At 25.7% G+C, this 20,323-nt stretch overlaps 1 protein-coding gene across 3 annotated transcripts in view; it reads right to left on the bottom strand.

Annotated features, from left to right (window-relative positions):
- The window catches only part of Amph (amphiphysin), a 42,575-nt gene that overhangs the window by 1,448 nt on the left and 20,804 nt on the right, over positions 1 to 20,323 (bottom strand). Inside the window, exons 2-8 of one of the 3 annotated variants that reach the window (XM_074240485.1) lie at positions 11,548 to 11,683; positions 6,176 to 6,366; positions 4,787 to 5,059; positions 4,562 to 4,680; positions 4,409 to 4,455; positions 2,454 to 2,627; positions 1,859 to 2,001 (exon numbers count right to left, since the gene is read on the bottom strand). In XM_074240485.1, coding sequence (XP_074096586.1) covers positions 1,859 to 2,001; positions 2,454 to 2,627; positions 4,409 to 4,455; positions 4,562 to 4,680; positions 4,787 to 5,059; positions 6,176 to 6,366; positions 11,548 to 11,683 — 1,083 coding nt within the window. Of the gene's footprint in view, positions 1 to 1,858; positions 2,038 to 2,453; positions 2,628 to 4,408; positions 4,456 to 4,561; positions 4,681 to 4,786; positions 5,060 to 6,175; positions 6,367 to 11,547; positions 11,684 to 20,323 lie in introns of all 3 variants that reach the window. The other 2 variants (XM_074240486.1, XM_074240487.1) reach the window with 2 other exon arrangements.

Genomic DNA, 20,323 nt, shown 5'->3' with positions numbered 1-20,323 from the left:
GCAGAAATTGTTTGAATTTACATAAAAATTATTTTACTTTATTCTAATTCACTAAATAATTTAAAAGTTGAAATACAGAGAGCTATTCATCGTCTTGATGTAAGTAGAAAAATTCTTAAACTAAAAAATTTTTCTCGGTTTAAGTAAATTTTACTTCATTAAAAAATTTCATCATTTCCGTTCTCCGTAACTTCATGAATCTTGATTGGAACACGGAAAGAAAAAAATTACACTGCATATCCTCCTATATTATACTTGTAAAATTTTTACAAATTTTACAATTTTTCAAAAAAATTTATAAATTAAAAAAGAAAAAAAGTTGAATATTACAATTTTCAAAAAAATTATATAATCCAACATTCTACTGAGTATAATTCAAATTATATGGGATATTTTTTCGGATTATATCCAGTGTAATCTGGGGTGGTATAATCAGAAAAATTACTTGGTCAAATTGGAGATTACACTGAGTATATAATTATAATAATTATAATACAAAAATAATTTAGTATAATCTGGATTATATTTGATATTATATGAAATTAATTTTCACCACAGATTACACTGAGTATAATATAGGAAGATATGCAGTGTAATTTTGTTTTTTCCATGTACTTTAGCTTTAAAATTTTTATAATTTATAAACTAATGGAGATACGATCAAAATTTCTCGCAAAAGCCTATGAATAGGGTAGTTTTAATACATAAGAATTGAGAATGGAGACTCTCAAGGCGGTCCAACAAGTCATGGTTGGAAACCTGCAAAGGCTCGACGATACGATTGACATCTTCAATTACGAGTAAATGAGGTACTCTAATGAATTGAACTCAGCCTCCGGGAGATAGGCCCTTACCGGGGAAGAAGTAATTTTTAAATTTGTATAACTGCTTTTAAAATTGAAATGAATCAGCCTTGACGTAAGCAATAAACTTTTTTTTTTTTTTTATTATTACAAAAATGATTTTTTTTTAAATTATTGATTAACGATGTAAATAAATATTCTATTAAATGAAATATGATAAATCCTAGATGATACGATAAAAATTATTATAAGAGCAGCCTGTTACATAAATAAAGAAGCGGCATATCGAAAAGAACGGTTAATTATGTATTTCAAACGGTAACATTTTTATTATGTTTTTATGTGCATAACTTTCATGATAGAGGTAAAAATAATTAAAGTGCATATTTTTATAGAAAATTTCACATTTTAGAAAAATACGTTCTACTCTAGTTACTGAATTGAATCTCTTAGGGTAGTCATTTAAAAGTTTTGTTTAAATTTTACCTCCAGATTTTTTTTATATTTTAACTTTAATAAATTTTTTTTTTTTTTTAAATTAATTAACTGAGTAATTAGTGTTAATTAATATTATAGTACATTTTTCTAAGTTGTGAATAAAAAAAATGTTATTTAAAAATACTAAAATTTATAAAAATTCAATTTTTCAATTAGACGTATTTATGATATTAATCATTTTTGTATGAAATATTTATAAAAATTGACCTATGAAAAGTATTTGGTAACTTTTAAATCATCAGTTACTCCCAAGCAGTTATAATTAAATTATCTATTCTCATTAGCTTTGATAAGGAAAATATTTAGATAAATATAAAAGAATAAGTGTTGTTTAATATAACAAAGGTGATGAATCATATCTTCGGATGCACCCTTTCTGTATTAGTCTTATATAATTGTGTGTTTAAAAAATATTTCTTTTACATCAAAGACTAGCTATTTTAAAGATGTAAGGAAGAAAAATAACGAGTATGTTTTTACCAGTCTAATAAAGAATAAAAAATAACGCTGATTATAAATAAATAAAATGATTGAATAATTATGTAAGAAGTAAATACCTGTTCTTCAGGGTCATCGTATTCAACAACTTGTATAATTTCCCCGACGTCGAATGATAATTCATCCATATCTTCACGACCATACTTGTAAGTAGCCTTGACCCTGTACAAAACGCCAGCTGGCAAGTTTTCAGTAGTCGCTCCTATAGAAAAATTTGTACCATTTTCATATTCCACGTCTAAAAAATTTTTTAATTTACGTTATTAGCGATGGACCTGTGATCTGAGTTGTTTTTTAAACCCATCAGTTTCATTGAAACGTTTGTGTAATTATTAATTACAATTACAGTTACAATTACATACATCAACAGTAATCAATTACACGAAATGAACATGCTTTATGCTAATTTAACCATTTAAGACAAAAGTTTATTCTCTCAAATGATTTAAAACTTACGAGCAATACAAGTAACGATTAATAATTAATAATAAAATAAAATAAAATAAAAATCAATAAAACACAGCAAAACAACACTGATACGCTGAAGCATAGGTCCTTCACTAATTGACGATTATAATCTTGATATTCTTGATTTTCTGATGATTACAAGGTCATCAGCCCATCATCATTTTTTTTAACTCATTTAATGCTTACCCACTGGTATATCATACAATTCTTCAACACGTTTAACAGCCACTACTGAGCTTTGTGGTGATACATCTTGACTATTCACTGAATTATCATTGCTGTTAGCATTACTATTTGCATTGCCGTTCAATTGAGTTGTAGGCGATGAATTTCGTTTTTCGATTGTCTTCGTTTCGAGAGCTGCAACACGCCACAAACAACACTCGAAAAATTCCACAAAAATGTTAAAGAAGTCATTTTTTAAGTCCCATTAATGTGAATATTGTTATTATTACTATTTTGTTAGTTTACCCAAACTTATATTACACGGAAAATAGGTATTAGATACAAACACTGATTTATAAAGTTTAACGACGAAAATTTACAACAACAACTAGTTGATAAAAATTAATAATGATTTATCAGCCAATCAAAAATTTGAAATATTTCTTTAAAAAAATTTAATTTATTTATCTTTGTGTGATTACCTACACAGAAAAAAAAATTTACTTGAATCAAGTAAATAATTTTGAAGAATTTCATCTTCTTGGTTTGAGTTGAGAAATTCTTAAACTAAGAAATTTCACTTGGTTTAAGTACATTTTATTTGATTTAAGAATTTTTTGTCTTGATTCAAAACAATGAGCTTTTTCAAAATTATTTTCTTGGTTCAAGAATTTTACTCTTGATTCAAGTTAATTTTTTTTTTTCAGTGTATATTGAATTTTTAATTTGAGAAATGATAAAAAGTTATTCAACTCAACTGATTTGAGTAGTAGTAATACTGTTTTCTATTGAGTAGTCAATCTCTATGACATAAAAAAATCAAATATTATATAGATCAAAAGATTTTAATTAAGACTATTAAAAATTTACTTAATTTTTGAATTTGAAAAAAAAAATTCTTTTATGTATTTGATAAACAAAAAGATCAATAAAACTATGAAAGAAAAAAATTTTTATCGTATTTTAACTGTGGTTTAAGCGAACTTTGTAAAAAATCAACTATTTTCACTACGATAACCAAAAATTTATGTTCCTTAAAGATATTTACTGAGACAGTTCGGTACATTCAAAAGTAATCTATTATTTTTTTTTTTTTTTTTTTAAATTAAGTTTCCAATAATCACGGTACGCATGTGAAATTTTCAAAAAAATAAATTTTTTTACCGATTTTTATTTTCTATACTTTTAGAAAGTATGAAAAAAATGTATGAGAATGTTTTTGAAAATATATTTTTTAAATTTTTGTTTTCAATTTTTATATAGTCTGAGAGGTTTTAAAACTTTTTCGTTTAATAATAATTCAACACAAATTTTCATTACTCCAAAAAAAAAAATCGACTAGTTTTAAATATATTTATAACTTTTGTGATGTATTAATGGCATAATTTTAAAATGTTGTATTTTCTACTCAAGGTCACTTGATATTTTTACAGCAATTGAGTTATTGATCAACTTTTATAACTTAATTTTAAAACATAAAAAGCTAAAAATATTTAAAAAAATTAAAGCTTGCTTTTTTGTGACATGCCCAATTTGAGATTATTCAAGTGAAAATTAGATGTTCTGATTAAAATATAGATATGAAGTAAACGCGCATAGATTTCTTCAGTTCAAACTAGATATGACCGAATATAGTTATTAGACAGATAATTTAACAATTCAAATTCTAGTTCTTAAAAGTTAAGATAATTTTTATTCTTTCATAATATTCGCTCAATCCTCTTCAAGTAACGTAGAAAAATTTGAGAATCAATTTAATAAATTATTAATTATATATTGAATGTAAATAGTTAAAATAAAAGAAATATTTCAAACGTAAAATAATTTATAACAATTGGAAATGTATTTTACTAAATTTTTTTTCCGTGCATTGCTTGTTATTATTATTTAGCACATGCTGGTTAATAGAAAATATATTACGCATTTTTTTTAAAATAACATGAAACGCTTGAAAAAGATAAAAAGTGAAAATTTACCAGGTGAAATATTGTTTTGAGATGGTGCTTGCGTGTTGATTATCAAACTGAAATGAAATAATATCATGATTAATTAATTAATAAATAAAATAAATAAATAAGTAATGATTTTATATAATGATTATATGAAAAAAAAATAGAAAGGAAACTTACGACGAGTTTGCGTTCGGAGATTTTGGTGATTGTGGCTCTGAGTTTTTTTTTAATGTGTAAGAACCTCTTTGACTATCATTTGCAAGTTTATCAACGATCGCTTCTAATTCTGAGTAAACCTAATAAAAATAGAAAACAATTGGCTTATTAATTAAATCCATTTACTATGTATTATTAATATTTCTTATTGCATGGTTGAATAATAATAACAACAATTGTTTATACCTTGGCACTTTCCACGTGGAATACTTGTTCAGCCGCAAAGAGAGTCTGCAAATTGGTGACGAGGAAGAGTACACGTGAATCATAAAGCGCTGGCAATTCATCATGAAGCTCTGAATTAAGTTGCTCGTAAGTTCGTTTAGCCTCATCCAATAATTCTTTAGCTTTCATCACTTTAGTCTCGTCACGCTTCTTTGGATTGCATTGTAATGATTGAAAGTTGTGTCTTTGACCGTCGTAATCTACCAATTTACGGCCACGTTTGTCAATTTTTTTCTACCAATTAAATTTTTGAAATATTATATTATTAACACAACTCAATTATTTAAGTATTAATGTCAAATAAATTAATTCAAATTTCTATTTTACTAAATGTTTGTAAAAATAGGACTACGTATTAAACAAATATTGAAATAACAAATGAAAAAACTACGTAGTAAAGTTATTTTTTGTAGCCAAGGAATAATTTTTTTAAAATTAATAAATAAATTGAAACAAATTATAAATTTGGTTACATTACACTGAAAACATTTAATTTTTTTTTCTTTTCCATAATTTTACTATGGTATCAAAATGCTCAATTTTCTTAATTCAAAAAAACATTTCTTCAACAAATAAATGGAGTTTTTTGCATGAATAAAAAATTTTTAGATAAATTCTGATCCAATAAAGCACTTCATTGTTTTTAGATAAGACGCACATGTTCTTCGTCTCAAAATTACTTTTCTTTAAAAAAGATGAACAGTGATTCTCGGTTTCTGCTACTTTAAATTTATGCACAAATTTTTCATTACTGAAAAATTTTTGTTGAAGTAACAAATCAATCATATGGGTTAATTTCGAATTTTCATCATTTATCATATATATTTAATGACCCTGAAGTTGACATATATAAAAATTTTTTTAGATATTTATAGCAATTAAATTTTTATAACAAAAATTAAATTAAAAAGTTTCACACGGAAAAATTAATAAAAATTACGAGTAAAAATTTTTAGAAGCATTTTTTATTGTAATTGATTTATTAAAAAAAATTTTTAAATTAACAGCTGACTGCTAACTTTAGTATTATTATATTTATGTGTTAAAAAGAACTTTGTCTATAAACAAAGTATATGTAAATTTCTAACTTTTGTTAAATCTCTGTTTTCAAATCATAAATTAAAAAAAATGTTGGCTTGATAAAGTTGAAAGTTTTTATATTAATATATTTATTTACTCTATAAGACAATGACTAATTATTTATAATAATTATAACGCTCTGAAGAATATTTCTTTTTTTTTTTTCCAAAGTAATTTCTTCGTTCTTTTCTATTATCAAAAAGGGATATGTAATAAAAATGAATGTTTTTAATAAGAATAATTAATAGCTAAATAATATAATAATCTTACCCGCATTTCCGGAAATTGACATTGATATGTATTAAGAGGCACAAGGACCTGATCCGCAAGTTTATGAGTAAAGTCTTGCCATAGCACATCTAAACTTTGTGCTTGAACGTACAATAAATCGTGGCCAGTCCATTGGCTTTCATAAATCTCATTAAGGGAATCCATAAGGGTTTTAGATGCTGCTTGGACAGCTGCAAATACAAAACAAAACAAGAATAATTAATATTATTTTGTTACTGCGATGATGATGATAATAGTTGTTATTATTTAACTTGCTTAACTACGTAACCTTTGGTTAAAATGAAATGTCACGATATACGGTTTACAGCTTCAAAGACTCTTTAGCAAACTTCTACAAATTCTTATGTGTTACATAACAACATAAGTTTATAGGTAATTACTTATCAGCCTAAATTTTTTCGAATAATACTAAAGAAAATAACACGACGGAAAATAATTTTCAAGTATTTTCAGTTTAATAGGTTGTATGGTTTCTGTTTAACAATTTATTTACATTTTATCGGAAGAGAATCATTAATTTGACCTACATTGACACTATTGAAAGTGCATTCACTCTTGACGCTTACAATGAAAATATCGTAGTTGATCATGAAAGAAAAAAAAATTATAATATATTACTTGAGTTTCACAGCGAAAAAATTACTATATCCTCAGAAATACACACACAGAACAAAAGGTTCACTTGAGCCAAGAAGATAGTTTTCTTCCTAATTATTTTCTTAAGCGAAAAAAAAATTTTTTTTTGACACAAGAAATTTCACTTATTCCAACAAAATTAATTCTCTTGCTTTGAGAAATACGTATCTTGATCCAAAAAAATTTATTCAAGTTAAGAAAATCTTATTGTTTTGAGAAAATTTCTCTCTTGCTCCAAAAAATTAAATGTCTCGATGGAAGTAAATTTTCATTAATATTTTTATTGATTAACATGTCAAATGGGAAAATCAAATAATATTGAATCATTTTTTTTTTCATTTAATATGTATAATTGTACGTTAAAATAATATAAAATAGGTATGAAATATTCAAGAAAAAAATTTTCTCAAGGTGAGAAAATTTTTTTCTCAGCTGAAGTAGGTGGTGCTGCTTCCCTAAAGTATCTAAAAATCTTGATCAAATATAAAAATTTATTGTATCAAGTATTTATGATAATTTGAATAAAGAAAAAATTATTTCGACCAAGAATAGAATTTCCAGAAAAATTTTTACTTCGGCCAACACAACTTTGGTCTTCCTTCAAGCATCCGAAAATTTTCTTTAGTCAAGAATTTTGTTCTTCAGTCAAGAAATTTTTTTTTCTGTGTAAAGCATTTGCGGGTAACAAAGTTTAGCTAACGGATAATATTATTTTTTAATAAGTAAAAAATACTTAATTTAATAAACAAGTTTTAATTTTATTCATTACTTAAATTCATTTATTATAAAATATAAATAAAAGTATTGACTTCTGCACTGGTAAAAACTAAAATTTGATTGAAGAAAAAAACTCTCTTAAAACAAGAAAATCATTTTTAAGAGTTTCGTCGTTTTGAATAGAGGCTAAAAATTTTTGAATTAAATAATTTTTAGTTCCCGAGTTGAAGAAATTAATTTAAATGAACTTAACTGCTTGAGTGATAGTTTACTTTAAAGTTTACTTTAACATACATAAGTAGGTTGTATTATACATTGCCTGAAAAAGGTTTAATTGGACTCTTAACTTTGATAAGAATGGTAAAAATGGTAAAAATTTCAATGCTCTATACGTCAAATTAAAGGTAATTTCATGAGCTTTCACATGAATTTATCAAAAATTAGCCATCTTTTTTCAATCAAAGGTTATACTTCAAGGAAGTCACCCAAAATGTGATTTTCACTATTTTGATAATTTTGAAGAGCTACCATTTCTAAACTTATTGACGGATTTCGCTCATATATGTATATATATGAATATATAAATTTATATATATATAAATATACAGTCGAGTCGCGTTATGAGCCCGGCTAGTTGTCTTCTTCTTCTAACCAGATTCGCGTTAATAAGAGAGAGACACTAAGAGGGCTCATAACGCGACTCGACTGTATACATACATATGTAAATTTTTTAACTAACGGTATTTTTGAGCTTTACTCTACTAATTAAGAGATATTACGACAAAATTCCGAGTAAATTCCGACATGAGGACCAATGCAAAAGATTGGTTTCTATGAAATCTACTTAAGAACTAGGAAAACTGTTGACCCTCAAGGCCATCCCTGCAGCTTCCTGCTAATTTTATACCTGAGCGCTCAAAATTTCACTTATTTTGTTTTTGAGCTCTTCGAGCTTTTTAAAGATTTTTTCTACTATTTTGAATAAAGAAACTACTTCTTGAACCAAGTTCTTTAATTTAAAGGGAACGAAATAATTCTTAGTTCAACAAAATTTTTGTTGACGAAAAAATTTGATTGTATCATCAAAACCACGTTTGGAAAATTTTTTATTTTAGTTTTTTGAGGATTACTTGAAATCTACCAGTCTAAACCGGTTAAAAATTATAGGAAAATTAAGTTTAATGAAACTCTTTAAAACGCCACTAGTTTAGTTCCAATCGGTCAAGTCTTTCAGAAGTTATAAGCAGTCTACATACGGCCACTCAGACATACAGACATCATCGCGGAAATATTCGGAGAAGCTTCTTAGAACCCTAAGACGTCAACATCCGTTGGAAACTCGATTTTCGAAAAACGGTGAAAAAACAAAAAAACTTCCCGATTTTTGGAAATTTTCAGTTTTCTTAGCAGAAAGTTAAAAATTTCTTAATTGTGCAAAAAAAATATATTCGACAATCAAATAAACATTTGACTAGTGAACTCAATACTGATTTAGTTTTTTCAAATAGCTTTAAAATTATTTCAAAAACTCGCTACATTAGTCAAATTAGTTTTAATTTTTTTATTTTTCAGGCAAGAAGAAAATTCGATATGAATTGAACTGTGACAATTTGAGTATTCCCATCACGATCTAATGAGGTCATGGTGACGCAAGGTTGCTCGCCCACCTTCTTTATCATATGTATAGGTATATACGTATGTATGGATGTATGTATGTATGTATGTCTTTGTCGATATAGTGGCACATAGTCGACTCGTATTTCACGCGGATGTGTTAATTTAAGTTTTGCTCTATTAATACAGACTCTTTTCCATGAGCTATGAGTGAACACATCATCATTATGTCTTCTTATTCTCTTTAGTTATTTCGTAAATTAGGTTTTACTTATAACTTATAACCTATCGATCACATGAATTGTTTAATCTTAATGTTGTGTTCATTTTTTGTTTTTTATATAATTCAGTATTTTAACTTCCCGCTAATAAAATTGAAAAAAGTTTGGAAAATCTAAAAGTGCACGCTTCATAATCTCATTTTTCACAATTAAATTGATTGTTTAATGTTTTATTGCTAACTAAAAGAAAATTGCGTACTTAGGTAATTATGCAGAAGTGGGGTTCCACCTATTTTTTAATGTAAAACATCGAAAAATTGATCTTTTTGAATATTTTTTCTTTTTAAATTGTGGATTTATGATAAAAAGTATGGAATGATGACGATGCTATTTTTTGTCGAAGCTATGGTAACGTAACGATTCATCCGCGGCTGATTGATCCGCACAACAAATGATCATGGTTTTTGTGTGTGTTTATCTAAAAATAATCCACTATATAAGCTTGTTATCGTGTTTTGCCCTTTTTTGCGGATCAATTGTCTGCGGACGAGGGGTCGTGTCACCGCCTAAACCGGCCACTGATTTACTCGAAATTTATATTTTTGAAAATAGACGCTTACAGTAGTGATGTTGTTATTCCAGTTCAAGACCGAAAAATACCATCTCAGCAACTTTTTCTCAGCGGCCTACAGTTCATATTTCAACACGACGATGTTTACTACAGACTTGAAAAAGAGCAAAAAAAATCGCATTGAGATTCAGAATTTCACTCCTGAACTCATCACTAAAATACTGAAGTACTTCTACACTTTCAAAACAAATGCTAGTAGAGATGCCGGTGATGTCTTGAAAATGATTCCAATGGCAGATATGTGTCAGATTGAAAGTTTAAAAAATATCTGTGAAGCTACGATGTTGAAAAAAATAAACATTAATAATGTACTCGATGTTTTATGTAAAGCTGATGAATACAATATTGTTCATTTGCTTAAGAAGGCTATAGGTTTCATGATAAAAATAAATACAATATCGCTTAACTTTCAAAATTTCAAAATTGGTGCTTGACTAAGCCGCAAATTATATATGAATTTACTCACGCTATGGGAACTCTGTAATTGTTTTTCTTGATGATGTTAAAAAATTTTTACACAGAAAAAAAAATTAACTTGATTCAAGACAAAAATTCTTGAACAAAAAATATAATTTTGAAGAGGATAATTGTCTTGAATCAAGACGAATAATTCTTGAATCAAGTAAAATTTCCTTTAATCAAGAATTTTTCCACTCAAATTAAAAATATTAATATTAATTATAAGAATATTAATTATAAGCTCTTCAAAAATATATACTTGATTCAAGAAAAATTTTTTTCTGTATACAAATTGTTTGTTTTTGTAACGAAAAAATTAAAAAATACACACATTTTTAACGATTATTTTCATGAGTGTTAGTTCAATGAATTTTTTTGGACATTAACAAGAAAAAAATTAACTGGGTTCAGAAGAGATAATCTTGAATAATTTTTTTGTTTTGAACAAAGCAAAAAAGTTCTTGATCTAGGAATTTTTTTTTATTCAAATAAACTTTACTCAATTCAAGATCAAGAAATTCTTTAAAATATTCTTATTAGTTCAAGCTGTTTTTTCTAAAGCCAAGTTAATTTCTCTATCAGCTTATGAAAATGACCGGTCACACAATTTAAAATGTAAAGTACAGTTACCATTTTGAATATTTATCTAAAAGACAGTAAAATTTAATTTAATTTTTACATATCATTGAAGTAATGTTAAGTAAGTTCATAACTTTTTTTAATAAAATTGTAATCTTAAAACATTTGGCATAAAAATTTATAACATTCATTTTGCTGCCGATAAACTTGTTGCTGATTCAATTTATTTATAGATACAAGACTTGATGATGTGAAATCTTACTTCATGACTGAAACAAAGCTTACCTTAACTAGATAAGGGTGCTTCTAAAAACTATATCGGGTGTAATAACCTATGTACTCTTTCACACAAAAACATTGAAAATAATGCAAGTAATTAAATGTAAGTGTTTCTCTACAATATAAGTTTATATGATAACAATTATTGACGAATGAAATAATTTGTTAATTAAAATAAAATATAAGTATTTATTGTGCGATGCTGAATAACTTACCCCTAACACATCTGATGTAATTATTGAACTCTTTTTGAAGTCTATTTGCTGCATTCTGTTGGCGTGTAAAGTTTTGAAGATGCTCATCAAATATGTCATCTGCCGTCCTATCTACTTTGCCAAGGTTTTGAAGAAACTGAAAAAATACAATAAAATATATTATAATTTAATTGAAATATTTCCAAATCAACTTAATTACTATTTCAATTTTAGTTTTAATTTTCAAAACATTGAATATAAAATTTGTTGCATATTATATTTTTTATTAAATTAATCTAGACTAAATTTTTTGTCTATTCAGTACTGAAAAACGTATTACAATTTTATTTATTCATTTATTATTATCTTTCTCTTAGAAATAATTTAGGATGAAAAATATAATGATTAATGATGGTTGGAAAGCTAAAAAATAATGATCTTTTATTGATTAAAAAGTTTTGTAATCATGTTTTGGGAGAAAAAAATTTAATGAATTTTAATGAATGAAAGATCAAAGTAGACCATGTGATCCTGTTGATGAACAACAACAAACACTAAATTAAGGAAAATTGCAATTAAAAAAAAAAAAAAAGTACCATTCGGCAGCCGAAATAAAAGTAGATTTTATATTAAATGTAAAAAATCTAAAAATTACTTTGATCGGAAACGACAAAAGCCATAATAAATACAGATCATTTTTCAAACTTAACATACTTATTCTACAGATAAACATGAAGGTCATGTTCGAAGATGAGCTTAATTAATCTTGTTATTTTCACCTTAGGATAATAAGTCTTATTATTATATTTATATTAATATTTGCGGATATTTTATTTATAGTATGAAATTATACAAATTTTTGTTCAATAGTGTCAAATTGACAATATTTTATTGATAATAATTTTTTAACAAAATATTTGTTTCACTGATATATATTTATGAAAAAATATGACATTTACAGATAAATTATGTTGTCATAATTTACTGACTAATTATAATATTTTTTCAACAATTTTTTGTTAATGAGAGATCATTTTTCGATGACTTGTTTCAAAAATTTTCTTTCTTCAAATTAAAAATTGCAGAGATATTAATTATGAAAAGACAAAATTACACAATTTACTATTAAATATCATCAACTTTATTGAAATTAGTTTGTTCATATGAAAATAAAAATGAACTTTGTTTAAGAAAATAATCCTAGAATCAAGAAAATTATTTAGAAGAATATCCATTATCTTGGATTATTTTATTTTCAAATTCAAAAACGCTTGTTTGGATGTACTCTAGTTGTTGTACTTCATACCTAAATTTTTTCCTGTAAACAGTAAGGAATTTAAAAAGCAAAATAATTACATTCACTAACTATGTACTATCTTTCAAAATTTTCCAAAAGTTCCGTCATGAGGACCAATGCAATAGTTAGATTTCTATTAAATCTACTAAAAAGGAAAGGTAAAATACAAGTGTGAAATTAAAAAAGAAAATTAAAAACTTGATAGAGCCATAAATAAAGGAAAGAAATTGAAAAATATATTAATATTATCATTACAAGATCATTTACAAAAAAGTAATTTATTAAGATAAATTAATTATTTTTTCATATACTTGAAAAATTATTGCCTCATATACTATTTGTTTGTTGAGTGATATTTATATTAAACTCGAACTAAATTTTCCTCTTTTTTCTTTCAATTATTAGACTTTACATAAAATTTTGATAATTTATTTCTTATTTGTTGAACATGTTGACGGAATTATAGTTTATTTTATTATGATTGATTTATATTTCATCATCGAAGAAACATTAAAATTTGCCTCATTGTCTATCTAGTAAATCCTGTTCTCGTAAAAGAATATAAAAATGTCGAATCCCATTTTATAGTTCAATATAATCAATTGTTTATTTATATGTTTCTTTTATGAGATAAACCATGCATAAAGAACGAATTTTTATGCACAACTAAAATCAGTTGATTGGTATTAAATTGAATTTTGGAATACATGTTTTATATCGAATGTACACATACTATATGAGCATATGTATAATTGCGTGTACCGTGGTGTAGCATATGTATAGCGAGGACGTGTATGCGATAAATCACCCCAGTCATTTCCTGGTCCCGAGAAAATTCAAAAATAGACAAACCAAAGAAAATATAAGTATGTGGCCAACTTAATCTTAGTTGAGAACTATCTTACGTTATTTGCTGATCGAAATGTTTCAAGGAATATTTGATTTTCAAAATTTTCAGTAGTCATTACTTTATGAATGAGTGTAAGTGAAATTTCGCCTTTACAAATCACGAAGTATCAATCAATAAAAATTTAAAAAAAAATTTATTTAAAGCGTAAGAAATGAAACAAATAGTTTAATCAATTTATAACTAAATCATTAGTTTGTAAAAGTTTATTTTATTGTTATAGAATGATAATACTTTTATATACACATGAATATAACTCAATTGTAGTCATAAATCACAAATGAGATCAAAGTGATAACAGTGTCTTGAACTCTTTATTATTTCTACACTTAAATTCGACATTTACATCTTTTTTTCAATGTTTAATGCTTTAATAGGTAAAATTAAAAATTTTTTAAACCTTGTGAATTTTATATATATTTAAGAAATATAGACAACATCTTAACTAAGTATTATTGTAGTTTTAATTTCATTGACCTTTAATTTAAAGGTACGAGAAAGTTAAAACGTGCAATATCAATAGCCGCAGAAAAGCCTGTAGATACTGATTAAGTTAACCAATTATTTTTTTTTATTTATAATTTATAATATTTATTTGTTAGCATTAATACAAAAGTAAAAATTATGACAAAACTGAATAAACATTAACCAGAAAACCAAACTTCTGATCTAATTATATCATAGATTCTGACGTTACACAAATCTTTTGTGTACACTTGAAAAAAAATGTTAATGAGAATCACTGTAAAGTGGCACGGTTTACAAAAACGTGTTAGGATATCTAAATTTCTGACTTGCTAAGCCTAAAAAAATAAGATGCTCGTGCAAAAAAAAATTCTGATTCAAAATGAATTTAAGATTGAAATTCATATTTTGACAAAAATATGAATTAGTTTTGAGATCAATCCAAATTTTAAATTGATTTGTAAATAGAAATTAGCACGCCTGTAGAAATTTCGATCCTGCTTTAGAATATTAATAAAAACTTGAGAATATTTAGGATAAATTTTATCTATAAAATATTCTGAAGTCTTTATTAAAATTCTAAAGCAGGATCGATATTTCTATAGGCGTGCTAATTTCTATTTACAAATCAATTAAAAATTTGGATTGATCTCAAAATTAATTTATATTTGTGTCAAAATATGAATTTCAATCTTAAATTCATTTTGAATCAGAATTTTTTTTGCACGGTTGAAGTCCCACTTTTGCACAACTATTGAAAAAAAATCAACGAAATTTAAATAATTTTATTATTTTTAAGTTAATTGTTTTTAATAACGAAATTTATACTTTAATTAAACTTGACATGTTCGAGAGCCGAACCGTGGACCTAACGCTTACGAGACCGATTCACTACCTGTTTACCTGACAGACTTATTTGAATTAGATACATTTATAATAACTACAGGTAATGCAAATCGTATAAATGATCGATTCGTAGTGAACAAAATTTTTATATAACCATATATAATGTTTTTGTTTAATTATGTATAATCATATACAATTATATTTAATTTTATGTAATCATGTATAATTTCATATAATTGTACATAATTATATTTTGTTTTTTTACCCGGGAAGCCATAATAGATAAAAATTATTTTTTTCCTTTACAGAATCATGATTTCTTTACAGAACCTTAGTTGTAAGTTAAAAATAATTTTTTTCAAGTTTAAAATTTTATAATTGTATGAAATATAATTATTGTATTGAAGAAAATGCTATGGTTTTTATTTTTATTTTTTTACTAGGTCTTAAAATGTATTTGAAAAAATAATGACGTTGAAATGGATAACAATATCTCTATTTTTGTTGGATTAGTAGAATAGTGATTACTCATTTGATTGATTTTTCCCAATTGATAACTTAGGTATTACATTGGTCAAAGTTAAAAATTTATATGACCGTTTCTTTTATTAGATGTAAGATAACTTTAGAAAAATCAATTATTTGTCATAAGTTGTCCCACTATAAATATATAGATTGGAAAACGATGTATTAGATATCGAAAGACTACACAAAAAAAATAATTGTTGTGGGTGTTAACCGTTTTAAGGATGAGATAATAAATAAAAATGTAAATTTTTTTATCCAAGCTTCACTCTTGAATTGAATGAAGAATATTTCATCGCATGATACTTAATAAATAGTCTCTTTAAATCGATTTTGACTTTTTACTTATCTGGGTATGACGGTGGTTTATTTTTTTATAAAATATTATTAATTTTAGAGAAAAATAAATTGAATATTACAAGAAACTAATCCGAGTATTCAGTTTACAATTTATAAATCAACTTATTGCCCTCAAAATAACTTCAAACATCATAAATTTTTTTTTAATAGTTAAAAGATTGTAATTATAGTACTAATATGTTTTTCTTCAGTTTCTTACACTGTATTTTCATGCATAGTTAAAAATACCAAGTAAATTGATAAAAAGTAATCGTAAGACTATTGAATGCTCTACATTACATTATGAATATACTATAAAAATTTTGCACTAAATTTTACCATCAATACATAGTATCAATGAATTACAAGAAAATTATCAAAAATTTTCCGTTGAAATTTTAAGGAAGGAATATATAACATTTAGAAATGCCGAAAGTTGATAAATATGAGTCATAGTTCTAGAGGAAATAGAAAACTTTCGTTAAAAACTTAACAGTTAAGCACTTAAAAATATACTTCTAATTTATTTCTGAGTTGAAATTGTTCAAGTTGATCAGTAGGATACAAAGTCCTAAGTTTTTTTTTTAAATCCAAACCATCATTAATTTTATCATTTTCATCTAGATTGAATTATAACTATAGGATTAATAACATGAAATGAATAACTTAAGAGACGTGATTATTTGGCATTACCGATTCTTCTTTTCCCTTTAAGTGCAAGATAACAACCTGATGTATGATCAGAATCTACCCCGTGATCATTGTATACTACACTGATAAAAAATATAACTTGACTCAAGAGAAAAAATCTTGACCCAAGAATACCATTTCCAAGGAAATAAGTTTTTTATATGAAGAAAAAAAATTCTTGAGTCAAGAAATTATTCTTCATTTAGGTAAATTTTTCTTATGTCAAGAATTTTTTCTCTTGACTCAAGAAAATCATTTTTCTTAATTTTTAGTTTCAGGATTTAATTATCGTGCAATTAATTGTATCTTATTTATGATATATTTCTTAAGCCCGCCCCTACGAGCAAAACCACGGCTTCACCTCAGCTCTGCAAAAACCAGAAAATCCAACTTTTTTTTTTAAGTTTATTGTTATTTTATCCCAAACAAAAGTTACATACAATGTTCTTACAGATTAAGATTACAATAAAAAGAAATTTTTCCTGATTATAATAACATAATATTAATTTATCTTAGCTGGCTACAATAAATAGATCTCATTAAGAGATCTCATTTTGGAAATTGCATTTATATAGTGTCAGGAACATAAATAATTTTACTATTCGTATTTAAGCCATGTAGTTTTATGAGATGCAAAAGTTGTGGAATATAAAAGAATCTAAATACCAACTTTCTGATCTAGGGTCGTAAGATACTATTCTTCAAAATATTATACTTAGTTCATGAACTAAGTACTGAACATCTTGCAAGATTTTTTTTTTAATGAAGTTAACTTTTTTATCAGTATACATTGTATTTCGAACTATATACTCACACCATTATTAACTTAAAATTTAAGACAATTGTCTTTGCAACATATAATAATTGAATCTATTGATAAGTGACGGTAGTGAAGAAAAAATAAAGAGCGATTTATATAAAAAAGAAAAAAAAAAGATAACTCTCGCGAGATTCTTTCTGATATTACTTATAGGTGTAAGTTATGGTAAATGCTTAACGGGACATAGCTACGTGTTGTGAGAATAAAAACACATATCACCTCTTTTGTATATATATATTTCTTCTGTGCGTGTGTTTGTCTCTAAGCTCTTTCTAAACGGCTGGACCGATTTTAATGAAATTTTTTGAGTCTTCAGGTGGATTCGAAAATGGTTTAGATTCTCAATTCAGTTCACGGGAAAATGTTTATTTAATTGATTTTTTATTTAAAAATTGTTGTTGATCTTAGAATGTTTTACATTGGATCTAGCAGGCAGCGTTGCGATCGCAGTATCGAATATTTCAAAACATTTTATTTCAATTTCAATAAGACCCGGTAGTACACAATGCGAAGAGATTCAAGAAAATTTTATGTTAGTGGTAAAATCAATGACGTACTAATTGATATATTAGATTGTAAACGTTTTAATGATAAATTTTTATCAAAACGGTCCAAACTGGAACATCTTATTCGAATAAGCTTAAAATTTCTAAATTTAAGACGTGTGTACAGAACAACGCTAGTATATTTATATATAGTAAACTAATTTATAAATTATAAATCATTAAATCAATAGTGTTTACGTTTTTGCATTATTTTTTTTTTTAATTTTTGGCATTGATGTCAATAATAAGCTAAAATTATTTTGCAAGTGATACTCAAATTTACTATGTACAAGTAAAATTAACTCTGTAACAAACTTCTTATTATTTAGCATATGTAAAAACTATTAAGAGTTTTGAATCTGATAGAAAATTAGTAACAGAAGAAAAAGTGAGTGTTCAATTGGTTTACTAATAAATGAAGAACGATCTGATAGAAAATTACAGTTATTAGCGCTAATAACTGTTCCACTTCTAGGCGCGAAAAAAAATCGATTTTCAAGAGAAAAATTTTTATAATCAATCAATTTTTCATTAGACATTAATAAAATCAGTCAACGCGAATTTTCGGTCTGACTACTTAATATGAGTCATTTTTATTCGAAAATGATCAATTCTAAACAAATGTATAAAATTGAAAATTAAGCTCAAATGTGAAATGAAGGCGCTCTCTTTGTTTTTCTGATTAGACAATAGACACTTATATGGACGTTCTAATTGGCAAATTGTTTAAATCCAAATATTTTAGGAGGTTTTTCTTCACGATTTTTAATAACATTAGCCTTAATACATATTATTTGGGTAACTTGACTGAAAACATTTTACATATAGCAGATATTGAATTAATTTTTAGATTTAAAAAAATGTTAGTTCGTTGTTTCAATTTTGCATAAATGTAAGATTTTCTGAAATGAAAAAGAACATCAATATTATCTTTAAATTAATACCTAATAATCGGATTTAGCCTAACATTTCATTTAGAATTAATTAAACACTAATTCTATATGATTATTACCATAGTTCATATTTTCATGATGATTAATAAAACAGACACAACTACTTAGTCAGCAAACATTTATCTCTTTGTGATAACTGAATGTTGTGTTATTTTTACGGTTGATAAAAAAAAAAGAGTTAAGATAACCTGGAGCACAATCTGTCAATCGAAATCAATTTATCTAGTGTTAGTAAACAAAGGGGACACGTGAGTCACGCGTTTAAATTTTTAAAATTTTCTTGCTATTTTTCCAAAAAAATTCCGTAACTCATCACATTTAAATGAATTTATTTGCAGAAAAAAAATTTGATGTTTTTATAAAATAAAACTTATTTTCTTCAAAAAACAATTTACAAGTTTTCTTTTTACAAGATTTTCTTTAAAAAATTTTGCCTATTGATATTTAAAAAATAATAAAAGTATTTTTCAATGGCAATATCTGTTTTTTTTGCTTTCAACTGTGTTTCCATTAATAATATTTAATGTCACCATCAACCGCAGTCGCTACTCAAACTTTCTTTTGTTTTTGATTAGTATGCTGCAACTTAAAACGCATACCGTGTACCTATCCTAGATCTCAAGTTTCTTTGACGCAGATCCGGTCAACCTGACATCGTACATTTCCTTCGTTTACATAAAAATAATTTGGCACGTTATATTACATACGTTACTAATGGAAAATAATTCGACATTTCACTATACTGTCAACTCCAAGGTAAATCTTATTTAATTTATCATGGAATATTTGTTATACAACAATATAACCGTATAATAAATAAAAGAAAAAAAAAGGAAGTATCGGGTTTGTGACCCCTGCACTGAAACTCATATCTTACATTGAAAACAGTATAGTGCTAGCTTGAAAACCTATTAATAGAAGAGGAGGTGCTTACATCTATTATTGTACAACTCAGACCCGGTTTTTGCTCGTTCCAGACACTTGCTACATTGCATTTCCTTCTATTTTAAACAGAGAAAGTATTGATACTTGAATAATTATAATTATTGATACTGGTTACTATTTAAAATCAGTTTACCGGAATTTAATACTCATACTGATAATTAACACTAAAAAAAACATTAACTACTGTTTAATAAAAGACGCTTTTGTAGAAATATGTACGAAATTATCAAATAACCAGACTCGTGTTTACGATAAGATTATGGATGATGTTTAAATATTTTTATCGATTGAAATAAAGAAGTTCTTTTACCCGAATGCACCCACAATATCAGTATCTACCTAACAAATGCTTATTCATTAATGTAAGCTTTTTCTATTTATTTCAGCGAGTAACATTGAAAAGATTCGAATAAAAAATAAAATGAAGTTATACACTGAAAAAAAAAAAAATTAACTTGATTCAAG

The sequence above is a fragment of the Cotesia typhae genome, unplaced genomic scaffold (genome assembly GCF_013202065.1).
Source record: "Cotesia typhae breed Kobodo isofemale line unplaced genomic scaffold, CoteBio_Ctyphae contig_27, whole genome shotgun sequence".
NCBI lineage: Eukaryota > Metazoa > Arthropoda > Insecta > Hymenoptera > Braconidae > Cotesia > Cotesia typhae.
Note: the sequence above shows the minus strand (reverse complement) of the source record. Positions and strands in the feature narration are given on the sequence as shown.